The sequence below is a fragment of the Ambystoma mexicanum genome, chromosome 10 (genome assembly GCF_040938575.1).
Source record: "Ambystoma mexicanum isolate Mex_15411 chromosome 10, UKY_AmexF1_1, whole genome shotgun sequence".
NCBI lineage: Eukaryota > Metazoa > Chordata > Amphibia > Caudata > Ambystomatidae > Ambystoma > Ambystoma mexicanum.
Genome location: NC_090932.1, coordinates 1,396,684,627 through 1,396,704,605, shown reverse-complemented (window position 1 = coordinate 1,396,704,605; position 19,979 = coordinate 1,396,684,627). Strand labels below are relative to the sequence as shown.

At 44.2% G+C, this 19,979-nt stretch overlaps 1 protein-coding gene across 2 annotated transcripts in view; it reads left to right on the top strand.

Moving 5' to 3' along the window:
• The window catches only part of MVK (mevalonate kinase), a 234,154-nt gene that overhangs the window by 63,256 nt on the left and 150,919 nt on the right, over positions 1-19,979 (top strand). For both annotated transcript variants that reach the window (XM_069619413.1, XM_069619414.1), the window contains exon 3: positions 10,090-10,237. In XM_069619413.1, coding sequence (XP_069475514.1) covers positions 10,090-10,237 — 148 coding nt within the window. The remainder of the gene's footprint in view (positions 1-10,089; positions 10,238-19,979) is intronic.

Here is a 19,979-nt window from a genome sequence, read left to right as displayed (position 1 = left end):
AATTGTTGAAGCAGGAGCTAGAAGTAGCTTCCTGGTGTCGAAAATTTGCTCTGACTAATGCAGGAGCTATTACTTTAATTTAAGAGTTCCTAAAACGGCATTTATTTAATGGATGTCTTTAAAAAAATAAGCACATTAGAAGAGAAAAAAATGAATGCAGACACTGAAAAAATACTACTTTTGTTTAGCATTTAACATTGAAAAATGCATACGTCAGAAAAGCCAGTCTAGAATGCCTGAAAGATGGTGGAACTTCCTTCTTTTTCGAAACTGTGGCATGCACCCCAAATGAACATGCCGCGATCCCCCCTTTCTATTGCTATGTTGCTCTATGTCCTGTGCCTTTCATTCTTTGGCTGACTCTTTGTGTTGATTCCTCTGTCGCTTTTTAAGTTTCCTTACATATTGTTGTCTCTTTACTGACATTTGTTTCTCTACAACTGCCTCTTTTTCTGTGATACCACCTTGCTCAATCTTTCACTCTGTGCTGCAGAATTAGGAGCCAATACAGTGTGCCACGCATCTAACTTCCAAATGAGATGCAACTTTTAACTTTTGTGTCCAGTGCATTTGAGCCGTGATGCTTTCAATGTATTAAAATTAACCATTATATTTGTGTGGCACCAGTTGGCCTGGGGAGCAAAACGTAGCTCCTGGGAGAGGTTGGTGTCAAGCTCACCAGGCTCTACTATGCTATGTACAAGAGCTAAATAGCTCCCAGCAATTCTGAACCCTAAATCTGGTTAAATATATCATTCAAACGTTCGCTGTGAGTTTCTGAGATTATTTATTTGAATTTATTTAAGGCACTCATTAAAGCACAAGGCTTGCCCCAGAGGTGTCATGGAGCGCAGTACAGAATAACAGTAATATGCACCAAAATGGGGTACAAATTAAAAAATACAAATAAATAAATAAAAGTAGCAATTCTATCCGCGTTTTAATTAGAATCCCATTAAAAACTTTAATACCAACTGAAAGTTAAACATGTTTTGGGAGTAAATACGTTTATGGCCTCAACAAAAAGTTGAAAGTGAAGAAGCCTGTCCTAGGTTTCAGGGTAAGGAGCTCCAGAATGTAGGGGCAGGCACAGAAACACCCTGATTTTGTTTGAATTTATGCCACCTTGGGAATCATAAGAATTAACTGGTCTTTGTGATGCAAGAACTGTGCTTCTCCCAACAACTGTACCTTGGAGGAAAAATAACTGGGTTGATGCAGAACCAAAGCCTAGTGATTTTAATGGCCCAGTTGAAAACATATTAAATTTGAAGTGGCATCCAGTGAAGGGATGGCAGCAAAGGAGATACATTGACATATTTTTGAGCCCCAGATATCAGACTGGCAATTGAACGCAGTGTGGATTGAAAATGTCGTAGAACCTATTTGGAGAGCCTTGTCAGCAGAGCTTTCCCTCCATCAATATGGCTAAGTACACCAAGGGAACAATAAAGGGCACTTGGAAAAAAAAAGTTATGGAAAATGCACCTACTGAGATTGTGTGCACACTTGAGGAAGACCAGGGTTTTGTGTCCAGTAAAACACCAAGTGAACGAGCAGCTCCTGAAAGTGTATGAGTATTGCCTTGATGGGCTAAAATAGACAGACGATGTTGTATGAGGTGAAATGATGTTTCTTGGCCAAACAGAAGAAACTTTTTTACATTTATGTTTTTAGAGATATTGTGTTTGAGACTGGCCTGGGCCATCCAGTCCCATAGAATTCCCTAATTTGCGAATTACCTCCGCTAATTACAACTTTATAATTGTGTGTCGGCATGCAGATGTCAAAACCAGAAAAAGTGGGGATCCCCTTCTTCATGGGCATCTGGGGAAAATACAATTAACCAAGAACAAAATGGATGCCTCGTGAACCTCTCTGTAATCTAAATTATTCTAAGAGTAGTGACAGTAGGCCACATGGAAGTGAACTGAGAGAGAAAAACCAATGTGAGCTATTCATATGTCCACATCATTCATTATAAAATTCTTTATTTAATTACTACTTTTTTACTTTAAAATCAGACATACAAACGTATTACACATATCAATACTACAACATTAGACTTCACTTTCCATTTCATTAAAAGAAGTGGTACATACAACAATCTTGGGTCACCAAATGCACTCCGCATAGGGTGAACCCTTGTTCAGTACAAAAATTGCATGTGCAAAGAATGGAATCAATGAAAGAAAACATAGGTCTGATATCTCATTGTTATGACCGGCTCTTGGTCATAGGGTTCACTCCAAGGGACACTCAGGATACACAGGCCAGGTACGCATAGTGGTTACTTTATTAGCTTCACTAGGTTACAGGATCAGATGTCAACAAGTCATTAGGAGATAAAGAGGAAAGGGACAGGAGCCCACTGGCTCCCACCACCCAGGCTCACATAATCTAACTGCCTGGGTTAGAACCCATTCAACCCCAAACATTCTAATCTCACACTCCAGACTCACAGCCTACATTCTGATGGTGACATCAATCCTGGCTCAGCACACATGCAAGTATAAGAGCCAACCCTAACACCTCCTTTCCTACAACAAACAAACACACCTCAAACACACACTTAGAGAAAGCAACCCTAACACCTCCTCCTCTTGCATAAAGAGCAACACACACTTTCACAACAGCAAGACACACCTCACTCTCAGCAGGGTTCCGCTAACCCCAGAGATTGAACAAACAGGCGTAACTAACATCCTATGACAGTCCCAGCCGCCACAACTAACATTCCCAACCAATCAAAACATCACAAATCGCCTTCCATTCCCCTCTTCCACAAAGGAACCTCGAACTGTCACTTTCGAGCACTAACCGCCCACCTCGGCAAACAAACCAAAACACTACCAAGACCAACCAAGCACAAAGCTCAATTGTTATGACCGGCTCTTGGTCATAGGGTTCACTCCAAGGGACACTCAGGATACACAGGCCAGGTACGCATAGTGGTTACTTTATTAGCTTCTTAGGTTACAGGATCAGATGTCAACAAGTCATTAGGAGATAAAGAGGAAAGGGACAGGAGCCCACTGGCTCCCACCACCCAGGCTCACTTAATCTAACTGCCTGGGTTAGAACCCATTCAACTCCAAACATTCTAATCTCACACTCCAGACTCACAGCCTACATTCTGATGGTGACATCAATCCTGGCTCAGCACACATGCAAGTATAAGAGCCAACCCTAACACCTTTCCTACAACAAACAAACACACCTCAAACACACACTTAGAGGAAGCAACCCTAACACCTCCTCCTCTTGCATAAAGAACAACACACTCTTTCACAACAGCAAGACACACCTCACTCTCAGGAGAGTTCCGCTAACCCCAGAGATTGAACAAACAGGCGTAACTAACATCCTACGACAGTCCCAGCCGCCACAACTAACAGTCCTAACCAATCAAAACATCACAAATCACCTTCCGTTCCCCTCTTCCACAAAGGAACCTCGAACTGTCACTTTCGAGCACTAACCGCCCACCTTGGCAAACAAACCAAAACACTACCAAGACCAACCAAGCACAAAGCTCCTTCTGTTCCTCTCTGCCACAAAGGAACCTCGAACTGCCACTTCCGAGCACTAACTCCCAAAACCGGGAAAAACCAGGTACTGTCGTAACTGCGCGAGATACTTACTAACAACCCAACAATCTACCCGGGTCACCAAGAAACCACAGTCACAACACATGCCACTGTCAAATCCAATCCAAAATTCAAGCAACACAGACACACCTAATCACCAGTCACTCACCTCATCATACCAATAAAGAAACACAACCAGCTGTCACTAAACAACCACCACCAGCATAACGCTACAAATGTTGGCCAGACAAATGAGCCCTTCAAAACCAAATAAACACCCCAAAGTGAACACAGCTGCAGATGAAACGTTGCCAGGCTTCTGAAATTAATCAAGAGCGGACTCAAGAACAATTCCAAAAGTCACCTAAAGGTAAAAGAAAACACTAAATGCAATGTCACGTGCATCTTCAGAATTCCAAGAAATCCCTGGACCTTAACAACTCCAAGGTCACCAAAAACATCAAAGCTTCACACAGCTTCAAGTAAACTCTGCAGAGCTACACACCATCAAAAACAACATAGAAGCTTCACACAGCTTCAGGCACTAGTCCCCTCCTAGATGCCTCTGGACTGCTCCGCAGAGCCACAAGCCAAAACAACATAAAAGCTTCACTAAGCTTCACGTGAATTCCTCAGAGCCACCAATCATCACAACAACACAGCTTCGCAAAGCGTATGGTACTAGTCTCCTACTAGATACCTCTGGACCCCACAGAGTCACTAACCAATTCATCAAAGCTCCAACAAGCTTCTATACTAGCCTACCACTAGTAACATCACTGACCCCGCAAGGCCTCAAAACACCAAACACCTCCAACTCCGCAGAGTCCCCTGACCAACCCTGGTCATGTACCTCAATTAAAACACATTCCAAAAAGCCCCAAAAGATTTCAAAACCAAACACTGGTCATGCACCAACACTAAAACATTCACATACTACTCCAACACACACATGAAACACAGGATGTTCAAAATACAGACAACCCCCACATAGAATTTTAACTGCTAAGGAGCGCTGCAGTCACTCTAGCAGTCATCATGGGTTGCACATCCATACACGCACAAACAAAACATCACGCCCACAATGCCTCAAAAATGGTTATAGTAAGCATTGCAATGACATATCAATAATCACATTATAAATTGCAGATCTTATTTCCTAAAAGTCCATGTTGCCAAAGCATGGGCAACTCTAAATGCTGAAATGACTCAAAGATTGTGGTAACCATTAATGACCAACATCACTCTTATTGTGCTTTAAGATCACAAATCTCACACCACACACACACAAGCAAAACATAGTCTTAGGATGATCAGAACATTGAAACATAGTACATCCAAGTCACATTTTCTAAAAGTCCATGTCACCATTAAACAGGTAACCTAATATGCTAAAATGCCTCAAAATGTTATACTAAGCATAATAGGATCAACACCCTTTGATTGTCCATCTCAATCAACCTCATATGTGCCACTCACACACAACCCCTGTCACAACATAAATGTGGAAACCAACTTTAAATGAGACCTAAACGTCCATGTTGCCAACTGGGGCCAACTCTAAAACCAACCTGCAATGCCTCAAAATGGTTACATCTAAAATAAAATGCATCTCCTATTCTAAGTGCAACATCATTCTCACTAATACTTTTCATGGTAATTCACTACTAATGCACAACAGTACTCTTCAGTCACTACTTGCCACATCGTTGCTCAATCCATTATGACATTTTACTTTTAAATGAAACTCCAAAATTTCTTCTGCAAGCATAAACTAATCATCCCCAAAAACTACTATCATACCCAAACCCAAACAGTAACCATTTTCTCATTGCGTGGTCCCCACCACAGACCAAATCAGCATAGCGTCTATTCTCATTAAAACCTTTAGCCTCCAGGTGCATAAAAGGCACAATTACGCTTACTTGGCATGGAAATTACACTTCCCCTTTTTAAATAATGCTGGCATAGTCACTCAGGAAATGGTGGCACACTTGGGCAGCCTCATGCAACCCTGCCAATGTCTCCTCATGTACCAGGGGGCCTGTTCCTGGCAGACTCCAACAGGCCATCCTTGCCCCAGGCTCCATGGGGCAGGATGCTTCTGACACCCCTGGGTGGACGCCTGCAACAGCCCTGGGGGCTGACTAAAGCAGTACTTGGTGGCTGACTCAAACAGCCCTGGGTGCTTTCCATTTCTCCAGACTCTTGGACAGCCTCTAATGACTCCTGGCCTCAAACAGGGCACTCTCCCTTCTTCCCAGGGGTCTCCTCTGACAGGCTGTCCCTTCCAGCCCTGGGTGATTTCCATTTCTCCAGACTCTTGGACAGCCTCTAATGACTCCTGGCCTCAAACAGGGCACTCTACCTTCTTCCCAGGGGTCTCCTCTGACAGGCTGTCCCTTCCAGCCCTGGGTGGACTGGCTCAAACAGCCCTGGGTGGTGGGTGCAACCAGTCTATGGGGGGCAGTGGGCTCTCCCTCTCTCCTTTCATTTACTTGTCCTCTTGCCTGCACCCTCCGCAGCAGAGTCTCTTCTCCTCTCACACATGACATCACACAGGTACCGCATGGGCAACTCTACAATGGGCAACATACAACAATCTTGGGTCACCAAATGCACTCCGCATAGGGTGAACCCTTGTTCAGTACAAAAATTGCATGTGCAAAGAATGGAATCAATGAAAGAAAACATAGGTCTGATATCTCATGAATTATACAACCTACTTGTGTTCACAGATATAAAAACATTCCACTAGAAAAAGCATATCATACAAATAATAGCTGACTATAGGTGTTGGGGAGGATTCGGCCGACTAGCGTCTTCCCCCTTGTATTTTACACAAACATACCTCAACTATAGTTTCGACGACACGCTATCTAGTTGCCCGCAAGCGGGTACTGAAGCTCGTCTTCTTCAGGACTTGTATAGAGATAAACGTAGTTCTTCTCCAAATATATCTCTACACACTTTGCTACAAAACAGTAAAAACATACATTTGTATTAAAAAGATTTTCTAGCTCAATTGTGATTTCTCACTCAAAAGTTCATCTATATTAACCATATGGTTCCTGTTTATTTTCTCATGTGAGGAACAATTACCTAATCTGTATTCTGTTCAACTCAGCATCTGGACTGTATTTTTTTAGTCAGATGTCCACAATAGCAAAAATTAGCTGCCCTCCTCTGGCAATGTCATACACTGTCCTTCCAAAGGTGAGCGTCTTATCAGTAAAACCCTCAATCCTTAATGGTTTTAGCGTATCTCTATGTTGATGCTAATTACAGTTTACAACCAAGAATGCACACATAACTTTGTACTTCGTGCGCATTTCATACACTGTTCGGACTTCATTTACACAAAAGCCAAAACACTTTTTCAAGCACTGTGGTCTCTGTCTCCATATAAAACAAAATGTATGAATGAGACCATGTATCGCATAGTCTTAACCAAAGCAACTTCTACAACACTCTTCAATAACGTCCTAGAACGTCATGCAGATGAACCGAGAGTTTGGGTCAATCTTTAGGCGACAGGTTGAAAGTTCAGTAGGGATGACACAGACTTGTGGCCCTTAGGTCGATAAATTGAGTACCTTTGGATTGGATAATGGTAGCTTGTGTTGGTTTTGGATCTAATAAATAGCAAAAACTGAAAGCAAACGCTATACAAAAATACTCAGAATGTATTATTATTTTAAAAGATAACAAACAAAATAAACCTGGGCGACCATCATCTTACAGCTATAACATCTCGGGTACTCTATGTTGAGCTTCCTTTCAACGCTCTTCTCAACTTTTATACAAGAATGGGGAGAAGCTTGGCATTCAGCTATGATACAGAAGCTGAAAACCCATAATATTGTGCTGAGCATTAAAGTAAAGACCTTCTTCAACCACAGAGCTTTAGAAAAATAAAATGCCCCATGAGGTCGCCATGATGATGAAAGTTCCATGTTTTCTGCTGATGTATAAATGTTTATTGCACCCAATGCTACTGCTTGCCCATAATGTATACTATTGCCTCTCCAACCCACAATCAACAAAGATGTGTCCACTATCACCTCTCATTTTTCCCACACTTGCAGCCAGGAATTCTCCTGAATCTTTCCTTAACAGCAGATTTTGCAGACTTGACAAGGCAACTGAGTGTATGTAACACTGTCTACATGGGAAAGCAATGCACCAAGTGTTTCATGTACTGTGAAGGCCCCCAGCTGTATGCCAACAATACCTGGTGTGTGCCTGTCAATTCCACTGAATTCATTGCAGTCAATACAATATGCCTCTGTACATCATAGTGCCCTCTGCAGTTGGAGAGACCTGCCTACATGTGAAAATCATAAACCCTGAGTTTTCTGCTGCTCTCATGCATGCCTACAACTGCCCATAAATGTTCAAACTCTGCCATTGCCTCACCGCAGAATTTAAATACAATGTAAACTCTCCCACAGATAAGGCACAGAAAGATAGGCTGATTTACCCTAGATCACACACTTTTTCTGTTGAGTGGTGAAGTTGGGATTTGAGACCAGTCTGCAATTTAGGGACTTTATCACATATTTCCACAGGTCAAGTTGGTAGAAATGTGTACATTTCAACAACTTTCAAGATTACTTGTACCAACTTGACAAATCTGTAAACCTGCATAGAAATATGTTAAGCAAAAAGGGTATATTTGTAGCCCCCCCACCCCCATATTGTCTGGAAGACTACAACTACCAGAATGCAAAGTAATGGTGCCAGATAACCTATTGCAGTAACAGAGGCTGTGGAGCCAGTGTGATTACACAGCCGACCACTTAAACACCTCCCCACGCTGAATACTACGTGCATCAGATCAAGAGACACAAAGCTCATACCCTTGCACCTGTGATATATCTTTGAGTTGAATGTCCTTGATGCACGGTGCAGAGTATAGGTTTGAATCCCGTTAGGGGATCCATGCTGGATCCCACCCCTCGGACACTGCAGCACACCAGAAATCCCGAAGAGATCTCCATCTCTCCCGCAGACACTCTCAGAAAAGCTTTAAAAAATGGAGCCTCCAGGCCAGTCCGTGAGATGAGGCAGCTCTCCAGTTCGATGGTTTTGATATGATGTAGCCATAATTTGAATGTTATATTTTGAACGGGAAAGAGTGAAGTAGTACAAAACCTGTCATAAATATTTGTATTATTGGACATGCAGTGTGCCGTTCGTGTAATATGATACCCTCAGTGTCGGTTAGCCACCTACCACACATTAATTTATTTGATCACCTATCCTGATACACCTAAAAGGAAACTTACTACACATCTCCACTCTCCATAGGATGCGCTAGATACAACCCGCATTCGCCCTGCACAAGATTTAACCATACCTTTAAGCCATACATTTAAGTCTGTATATATTTATGTAGGAGCTGGAAGTGTAGCGGTGCAGACATTCGACTTTAAAAAGATAGCCTCGAGTGTTGGTTGCGAACCTCGATGGCATTGCTCATATGTTTTCTTTTAAAAAATATGAATTGCATTGACAGTGGCCTCATATTACTATAGTTTCCAGATGGGTGAGTTCTATCTACATACGATTCAAAAGGCAAGTAGCTCAGATTGAGATGCTCATCGTTGATCACATTTTTCATCCCAAATAAACAAATGGACTGCATTCTTCAGAGCACCCTGTGGCCCTCTCCCGTTCCTACCCACCGCTTCTCTTACCCTATTAGATCTTTTAAAGGCTACTTTATTGCTTTGGCTTTACAGTACTTTATGCTTTACAACTCATGACCTACCCTGCTGTTCTTTTCATTTTTCTGATACAATGACCAAATGAATGAGCCAGAAATTAACACCACTATGAGAAAGCTTTCTTCTACTGGGTATGCCATCAAGACAGCTCCGAAATCCAGCTGCACGAACCTGCATGCTGAAAAACCACATTCAACATTTTGCTTTACTGTATTTCAGTGCTCTTTTTTTTCTTCTTGTTAAATCGTTGAACTGGATTAAAAAAAAATGTTTAAATAGAGCATCTGTGAAAAGGCTCAAACTCCGCACTCGTGTCTGTTCCCTTCCCTGGATGAGTGTTCAAACCTCTAGTCCACCAATGGTGTTATGAATGTGCACCTAAGCAGTTCTGTGCCTGGGAATGGCGCCCCAGTATATACTGTGTACAGGCATCGGGACCCATGCTGAATGACATTGGCAAAATGATAGCGTAGTGTCAACCACATCTTGTGGACATTTTTGTAACCAAGGTAGTGGCTATATGTGTCGCTGACAATGGCCATTTCAGCAAGGTAAAAAAAAAAACGTATCTGTTGCTGTAAAGTACAGTAAAATGATGATTGACTTCATATAATATTATCAGGATTCTCCAATCATGTGACATGACAAGTGATACATCCAGTTCTCTATAACCTGTATAATGGAGTTTAACTGGTGTACATATGATTTAGAGGTTTCCCTCTCATAATTGTTTTCAAACTGAGTACATGTCATCTTTCTTTGAACAGGCGGCTTTGGCTGTGAGTTTGAACTTGAGGACATACCTCCGAATAAGGCCATACAAGACCGGGAAGGTGCTAATAAATCTACCAAACATTGGCACCAGATTAAGCTGGGATGTCATGAAACTGCAGTCCCTCTTTCCAACATTTCAAGGTACGTTTAAAAACCTAATAACCCTAAGAGTGTTCTTTTTTGTTGTTGTAGAAGATATTTTTATTGAAATTTTCAGTTCAACAGTTCTTTCAACAAGCAAACACTATCTCGCTTTAACTTTGAAACACAGTTGGTGATTTAAGCTTTCTAATATTTAACTTGTATTTCCCACTCCCTTTCCTCCTCCTCTTTACTCTTCTGTTCGCTTCACCCCTCCCATGTAGTGTCCTTGTTGTGTTTCCTAACGTGTTCTCATAGTGGCCATCACACTGTAGCTTACTTCGCAATATCCCCTTTGAGAGAGTGGGAGAGTTTGCCATTCAATAAAATGCCTCATACCTTGTACCAATCGGTAAGGTCTGGGGAGGTCTTAGACTTCTACCGCTGAGCTATCGTTAGTCTGGAAGCCAGAAGTGCCTTCAATTGATCCGGGTGGGAGTTTATGTTCCTCAAGCTATGTCCCCAACAGGCCTAGTACCAGGTTTTTGGGTATTTGTGCCTGGAAGATATCTCTTATATCTTTAAATACTTCGTTCCACTAAGATATTTGTTTCGTAAATGACCACCAAGTGTACATGTAGGTGCCTGCTCCAGAACACCCTCTCCAGCACAGCCCTGTCTCTTTTATCTGGTATATGCTCAGCTTTAGCAAGCCTTGGTGCCACTTGTATAGCATCTTATAAGATTGTTCCCTATATTGGACGCACACTGTGAGGTAGTGTATCCTTTTCCATATACATTCCCACTCCCTTGGATGTAGTTTCCAACCCAGGTCTCTGTGCCATGCTCTGATATGTGAGGGTTCTTGTGTCGAGCGTGTGAATGGAGGGCATTGTACATTTTTTAGATCAGACCTTTAGACGATGTTGCCGAAAATATCAAGGTTTCAAATGTTGTGAATGCAGCTTTCCCAGTTCCCATTATCACACTGTGGCAGAGACCATTTTTCATGCCAGCTGGGGATGCCGACCTCACCAAAAAAAACAAGCCAGTTAGGGGAGATTTACCCTTCCTATGATCTCGCCCTACACCAGAAGGTATGGTGGTTGAAGCCGCCAAAGTCCTTTTTAGACCTACCACATTCACCTCTAATCTTCCCACAGACAGGGAATCCAAAAAAACAGACAACCTGACCAAGAAGATCTTTGCATCAGGGAGCAGGGGCCATGAAGGCAATCAATGCTTCCTGCATATTAGCAAAATATAGCGGAAACTGCAGAGCACCTCTGGCTCATTGACGATGGCAAAGAGATAGCCTGTCAAGCACTGCAGGTAGATTGCAGAGGCCGCGCCATGGGTACCTCTGCAGAAGTCGGCTTACCTCCACAGTTCAGGGTTCTTACCTAATGTTCAAGCCAAACCTATGGACATAGCGTTTGATGGTGAGCACCTGTTTGGACCGGGAACGAACGAGTCTTTGAAATAATTCAAGGACGCCAAGTTAGCTGGTAAGTCATTGGGTCTAGCTGTGCAGCAACCTGCCAAGCAACCATTCAGCTTCTCCTCTAGGGGTAGAGGTTACAGACGGTATGTCCCGTTTAGTAGAAAGGCACAGCTCCTGCAAGCCAAGCAAGGGCAGAGGCTTTTTTAGTGTCCCAGACGGGCAGAGGGATGTCTAGGGACCAGCAGACTGTGGTAGCAGTGGCGGCACCAGCTAAGCCACTTTGAGTTTTCCCCACGTGTTTCTCGGGTTGTTGGGAAAATCTCTGAGCACTGGGACAGGTGGAAGGATTTAACCTCCGACGCCTGGGCCTTGCAGCTCGTCAGATGGGGGTACAGTCTATCATTCCTAAGAAAACCATCAGACAGACCACCTCACCCCCACAGCACCCAGAATAGGAGCTCCACGAGGAACTGAAGGCCCTGTTATTGAAGAGTGCCGCGGAGGAGGTACCACCCAGGCAGAGATGATCGGGCTGGTACTCTCAATACTTTCTGGTTCCCAAGAATGGAGGAGGTCTCCGTCCCATCCTGGACCTCGGGGACTTGAAAATAGTTCCTGTGGAAGGACAAGTTCAGGATAGTAACGTTGAAAGAAATTCTCCAGGCTCTACACCTCCAGGACTGGTTGGTGTCGTTGAACCTTCAGGATGTTTATTTTCATGTGCCGATCCATCTGAAGCAGGTGGTTCCTGAGATTCGTCATCTGGGAAACTCCCTATCAGTTCAAGGTGCTCCCCTTTGGCTTAACCTCTGCACCCTGGGTTTTCACCAAACTCATGGCAGTGGTTGTGGCGCCCCTTAGGAGATCAGGTGTTCACATATTCCTATGCCTTAATGACTGGTTGATCTGAGTAAGGTCTCAGGAGCAGGTACAGACACAGCTCGAGGAAACCTGCTGTCTGCTGGACGCTGTCCAGTCATTTGGTCGACTACAAACTGGTCGACTGCAATTTGGTCGACGTCATTTGGTCAAAAACCAAATGGTCGAATTTTTTTTTTTTATTTATATATGTGTTTTGTGGGTTTTCGTGTAGAAAAAAAAGAAAGAAAAAAAAGAAAGAAAAAAAAGGGGGTTGGGGGGGACCCCCCCAAAAAAACCCAAAAAAGGGGTGAAAATAAAAAAAAAAAAATTCGACCATTTGGTTTTCGACCAAATTGATTCGACCAGTTGTCCAGTCGACCAATTGTTTTCGACCAAATGACTGGCAACGCTGCTGGACAGTTTGGGATTCTCCCTGAATTTCCAGAAGTCCCACGTAACACCAACACAGAAGCTCCAATTCATCGAAGCAGTCCTGGACATGCAAGTGGGGAAGGCTTTTCCCCCCAGAAGAAAGTGCTTTTGCAGAGCCACGACAGTCTACCCGCGGCTTCCTTCCTCCACCTCTTAGGTCTAATGGCTTCCTGCATTTTTCTGGTGCCAGAGGCCAGACTGTGGATGCCATCCCAGCAGTGGCTGCAGAGGGGTCTGTGGTCCCAGTACTTCGACACGATGAAGGACATTCTCATGGTGACGAGGTCAGTGGCCAACAACCTTTCTTGGTGGGCCAGCAAAGAGCATGATGGCAGGGGAACCCTTTTGGCCTCTGTGTCCCCAGGCCCAGGTGGCCTGGATTAATCCCTGAAGGGTTGGGGTGCTCACTGTGGGGATCTACAGGTGGGTGGCCCTTTGTTGAAATGGCACCGGCATTCCATTGGCGACTGAGTGGAGTTGCGGGCAATCAGGTTAGTCCTGATGTCCTTTTTGCACCTTCCCTCAAGGGGAAACACATCCTTGTTCTGATGGACAACACAGTGGCCATACACTACGTCAACAAGCAAGGGGCGTGGGTACGGTCCCTGCCCCTATGCATTGAGGCGCTACAGCTATGTTTCTGGTTGCTGGAGAACCGCATCTCCGCTTCCCCTGCCCATTTGGAGAACAAGCTCGCAGATGCTCCAGCAGACAGAACATGGTTTCACATGAGTGGGAAGTGATTTTCGCCCTGTGGGGTACCTCGACTGGTGGATCTGTTTGCCACAAAGGCCAATGCGATGTGCAGAGAGTTTTGCTCAAGGGAATTCTCAGCAAAGAGTGCGCTAGGAGATGCATTGTTGGTGGAGTGGGTCTTCGACCTGCACTATGTGTTTCCTTCAGTACCTGTCATCCTGTGGGTTCTCAGGAGGTGAAGAAGGTTTCGGGCCACCATTATCTTGATCACCCAGGACTGGGTGAGGAGAACATGGAACTCGGAGCGCCTGGACTTGACCATCTTCCCACTTCTATGGTTGCCTAGGCTGCCAGACCTTCTATCCCAGACGGAAGGTCGGGGGCTCCACTTGAACTCAAAGTCCCTCAACCTACATGCGCGGCTTTTGAGAGGATGAGAAATGAGGACTGGGACCTCTCAGAAGAGGCACTTGAGGTGTTACTGACTGCATGTACGCGTGCAGGTGGAGAACATTTGAGGCATGGTGTCGAGAACACAGGAGAGACCCTATTGCATGTCCTATCACTGCAGTGATAGAGTTCCTTCTGTCACTGGCCTCAGCAGTCCTTCAAATAGTCAAGGGCTACTTACCGGCTTTGTCTGAGTTCAAGAGGCTGCTGGATCAAGGAACTTAACAGTTCTGGTAATGACCCAATTTAGGAAATGCTTTGAAGATAGCTTCCCGCCTACTGGTTCCGTACTCTGACCACAATTTGGCACTAACTTTTTTGATGACGGCTCCGTTTGAGCCCATGCATTCGTGTAACAGCTTTCCTGGTGGCAATCACATCAGCGAGACACATGAGGGAGCTTCAGGCTCTATCTTACAAGCTGCCGTTCCTGCGATTTTTCAAGGAGAAAGCAGAATTTAGGCGTGATGACAACTCTTTGTGGCTTTCTCTCTGTCCAGGAAGGGTCTTGCAGTGTCCAAACAGACAATTTATCACTGGATAATTCTCTGCATTGGAGAGTGTTATCAGAGCATGGGAACATATCTGCCTCCAGGCATCAGGGCACATTTTACCACGGGCGTGGTGGATTCATCTGCCTTGCAAATGAGTGTGCCAGTAAATGCTAAGACTTTTTATGTGCATGTTACTCAATACAAAATCAATGGAAAATTAACAATGAACCTAACTCCAACCACATCACCAGCTCGTGACAAATGACATAGCCCTTGCCTTAACCCAAACCCTTGCTCCAATCCTAACCTTAGCCTTAACCTAACTGCAACTCTAATACTTGCCCTAATACTTAATTTGCTGTAACGACTAGGTTTATCCTAACCCCTATCCTACACCAACATCAGCAGCCCTCCCTTACCTTTCTATCCCTTTCTTCTATTAGCTCTAGCTTTATCATAAACCCTACCCTAACACTTACCCTGACACTAACGCATAACCAAACCCCAACATTACCAGCCCTGCAGCAACAACCACAACCCTAACTCTTACTCTAATTCTAAACACAATCTTGACTCTAACCCTAAACCCTATCCTTTCCAAACCCACGCAATTACAAGTCCACAAAACCTTCCTTAACCCAAACAATTACCCTAGCTGCACTACATTTTTGGCTACCTTTCAGCTGCATTTTGTGACTACTTTTTGGTGGCAACATGTACACTGCATAGGTATTTTCACAACAACTCTTTCACTGATGACATTTATTCTGGTAACATTTTCACTGGATACCCGATTGTCTTGTGTTTGCTATATCACTGAAACAGTTTTGCTATGCCAACCTTAAGCTGAGCTTTATATTTGAGGTAGCCACAGACATACCATAAATGCTGCAAAGAAGGGAAGGTACCTCAATACTGATTGAGGTGCAAATAGGGGCACAGCAAAATACAACACAAAGTTGTAGATCTGTTTTCTTGAAAGATTAGGTTTAGAAAAATTCGATTAGAAAAAACACATTTATTAACCAAGATAAAATTCAATATACAGTTTCCCAAAAATGAGTTTACAAAAGTAAAAAGCAGTGTTATTTGACACACTTCAAAAAACACAGGTAATTGTATTCACATTAAATTCCACCATAAATACATCAACAACTTATATTGCACATTAGCACCCGGCACGTGCGGCGCGACGGGAATACTGCGTGGTGATTGGCTCATTTGCGAGCCATACCACACGGTATTCCCTTTTACGCCTTGCGTGCCAGCTACTCTGTTCACGGCGAGGGGCGTGGCAGCCCCACAGCCAATGAGGAGGCTCGAAACGGGGCAATCCCCGCTCCGAGCCTCCCCATGGCTGGAGGCTTCCTTCGTCCCCCGGGGACTCGGGTAAGAATTTTTTTTTTTTTTTCCTCCCACCCCACCCGACTTACCTTCTATCCTGCAATCTCTGGCGAGGGACGATGGAAACCTCCAGCCGTGTGGAGACGCGGAGCGGGGCCATCCCCGCTCCAAGCCTCCACACGGCTGGAGGCTTCCATCGTCCCCTGCTGCAGACCGCGGTACTTTTTTAAAAACATTTTTTATTTTTCTCTTTTTTTTTTCTTCCCCTTCCCCCTCCCTTCCGCCCTCCCAACCCCACTTACCTTCTTTTTTCTTCTGGTCTTGGGAGCGAACGCGCTGGGAACACAAGTGTTCCCAGCACGTCCGCTCCCGATGGCCACCATGGAAAGGGAAAACGGACTAAGTTTTCCCTTTCCCGGTGGCCATTTTCTTTCTTTCATTTTTTTTCATTTTTTTTTTTTCTGTTGTGAAACAGAAAAATAAATGCCATTAGCACCCCGGTCGAACAGGCCGGGGGTGCTAATGGCAATAAGACCCGAGGCGGCGGGCCAATACCGCCCACGGTAATGCCCCCGCGGCTTCGTTAAGGCCCTCGCTACGCTCAGGCCTGTAACTACGGCCCCAGGGGCATTACCTGGGGCGGTATTGGCCCGCCGCCTCGGGTCTTATTGCCACAAAAAGAGCTAGACAATGGTCGTGTGCTTCTCATCTTCATTGATAGGATTATCTTGGTATCAAGGACAGGGACTCCCTAAGTGAATGTACTCAAGGGTAGTACGTCTGTCTCATACTATGTGTTTCGGGCACAATGCCTTTCTTCAGGCAACGATACCATAGATATGTATTCTGAAATTCCAAGAGAAATACATTTGTGTGAGTATAAATTCAATGGTAGCACAGATCCAATAGGGAGCACCTTTTAAATTTGAGTTGAATAATTAATTAACTTCTCATTAACCTTTTCTAATTGTTTTGGTAATTCAAAGTGTGCACCTCTACACCCAATCCACTCTAATACCATAAATGCTGACCAGTGTAGATTACCAGTTCCCTGTTTTTGCCATGCATGTTGTTCTGCCCAAGGTATTTTTGCCAGAACACCTCATGCCTGGAACCCTTACCAATCTCTATTCACTATTTAATAGTTTTTCTCAAAGGCTTCAAACTCATATTATTCTTTTTAAACATTTTTTACATTTTTTTTAGCATGTCCAAACTGTCTTCTAATTCTTGCATTTTTCTTGTTTTGAAGTTTTTTAGGGTATTGTGAGAAGCCTAAGGGTATTCTCACTCCTATTCCCCTTGTATCCTCTATGCAGGGGTAAGGCCATCGCTATTGGATCCTGACCCTGGCGGTGGACAAGCAAGGGAGGATCACTTGGGAGGAGTGTCCTTGGGGATTGGGAGTAAGGTACCTCTAGGCAAGACCTGGTATCCCCCTTATCTTCATGACAACTAGCCTAACCCTCCCCCTGACCTTTATGGGTCATTATAGAGCAGTTCCCCTTAATTTCCCCTCTTGGGGTACTTAACAGTACTGAGACGAAGAAAGGACAACTGAGATTTATGAACATTACACACTTTCCTCACTCTAGTACTGTGACGAGGAAGAAGCAATTGAGAGTAATAGACACCACTTACTCTCACCACTTTGGTACTGGGACAACGAAGAAGAAGAAGATGCATGAAGGTCAGGCATGTCATGGTAATCAGGGTCTGGCAACCTTATTAAATGTAGTACACTTGCAGCCCATTGAATGACCACAGGTATATAAAAGGTGGTCTGCAGATGCATATGGAAGAAGCAGCAGCGGAGAAAGCAACAGCAGAGAGACCCAAAGAAGAGGAAGCAGCCAGGGAAGGAGCTGTGCGTGAGCGCGAGAAGCAGAGCCAACAAGATGCTTACCAAGGTCCCAATAGTCCTGCTGCTGGGACTCTGCAGTAGGGAGAACTCTTGGACAGGAAGGTGGGCAGCAGCCGCTGCCGTTGAGCAGAGGCAGAGCTATGCACGAGAGCCGGGGAGTGTTGAATGAAGCACCTGGCGAAAGAATTTCCCGCTCGCGGAGAAGCCGTCAAAAGGAGCTGCCGTGTTTTCGGAAGAGGGGGGAAATCGCCTTAGATATGTTGGCAGATGACTTCTCGGTTTATCATATAATGACAGTGATACTGCTAGAGACGAGCTATGCGTCTCCGACATTGTGCGTATCCAATCCATCCTTTTTAGAGATTCTTTGACACTTAGAGGATTCGTCACAAGGTCATTTTCAATGCGTTTGCACGCCCGCAGGATCCCTAACATGTCCTTCTTCAACCCAGCTAATAAGCAATTAGAAACCTCATTTAACAACTCTGCAATATCCTCATACAGTGAATGCCTTTGAGAAACAAGTATCTGCCTGTATAATCTGTGCTGGCATTGACTGAAGACCCAACTCATACCACAGGCAAGCAAAAGGGAAACTCTGAGGCAGGTTTAGCACGTACCTCCACAATTTCCCCTCCAATCTGGTCCAGTCAGCTACTCTGGCTAAAGGATTTGCATCCAGTCCATGCATCAAGCAAGGTATTACCTTACCCATAGGAATTTCACCAGGGGAACCAGGGAAAATTTTCAATAGACTTGGGAAATCTTCACTTGACATGATAGCTGAAATAGTTTGCCCTCTAAATCCAAGTGGGCCATTGTGGGGCAAGACTTTAATTTAAAACCTTGATATATAACTTAATTCACAACTGGGATCTTTTGATCATTAAGCATCCAAGCAAAGACAGGCGCAGGCTTTAGGGGTCTTTTAAACTTCACTATGTTCGACTTGGTAGGATTTATCTGCAGGTCATTTGACCTTGCATAATCGCCCAATTCTACCAACAGGCGCTGGAGATCTATGGGAGTATAGTCTAGTAAAACGATGCTGTCCGCATAGGCTATCCAGTTAATTATTTCTGTACCAATCTTCGGACTACCCAGAGCTGAATGATCTAATACACCTGCAAGGTTGGCCAAATAGAGGTTAAAGAGGCAGGGGACAATTATGCACCCCTGCCTCACCCCTCTTTGTGTAGGTTTTGGGTCAGATAAATTACCCTGTTTGTCTAGTCTTACTTGCAATTGTGAGCGTTCATTGAGATCTATAATAATTGCCAGCAATGACATAGGCAATCCCAAAGTTTCAACTTACACCACAGGCGCTCCCTGTTTATTGTGTCAAAGACTGTCGACAAATCAATCCAGGCACCATTCAGGATAGGGCCACCCCTAAAAGTGAGGCACAGCTCACTATACTCATTATTAAACCATTAAGGGAATTGGGAAGTCCCTTATAAAATCCTATTGGGTGTCTGGATAGAATCCCTCTGCTTACAGCCCATGCTTTCAGTTCTCTCAATATCACCCCAGCAAACTTTTTTTGCTATCGGCATCCATGAGGTTGATCGGACGGTAATTTGCTGGATCCATCCGATCGCTCTACTTATAGATAGGCATCATTATAGTCAAGCAGCAGGTTTGTGGCAGATGCTTTTCCCTTACCACCTTTTTGAACAAAGTCCATAATACTCTAGACCATATTTCCCCATTTAGGTGCAGGGACCATGACGGGTCATACGGGATCTCAAACTCTAAAGCTGTAGGTTTCGTATAAAGGTTTGTCAAGTAAGCATGGCAGAATGTTTCCATTACCACATTGCTCTGTCGGCTACTTTGGGAGCTCTGTAGTGAGTTACAAACATTTCGGCAGTTGGCCTGTCAACATCATTCCCCCATTCTTTTGATGACGCAAGAACCTTTGGGACTTAGACCAATTTTTATACTCAGTCCTTAGTTTCCTAGGTTCAATCATATGTACTGACCCGCTAAGATTTTTATATTTCAGAGTCCTTTTGGCCTGTCTCAGCTCTCTTTTCTGCAACCACGTGGCCACATTAAAAATGTATTTATGATGGTATGTTGGCTGTCCTCCACTAATCGTCGGAATATTAGAGTTGGAAGGATCGCCGAGGAGTCTCGGCTCAGAGTCAGGAAGAGTATTGAAGAAGATTTGTAAGCTAAAGTTTAGACAAGCCCCTCCCTTTTGAAATTTCA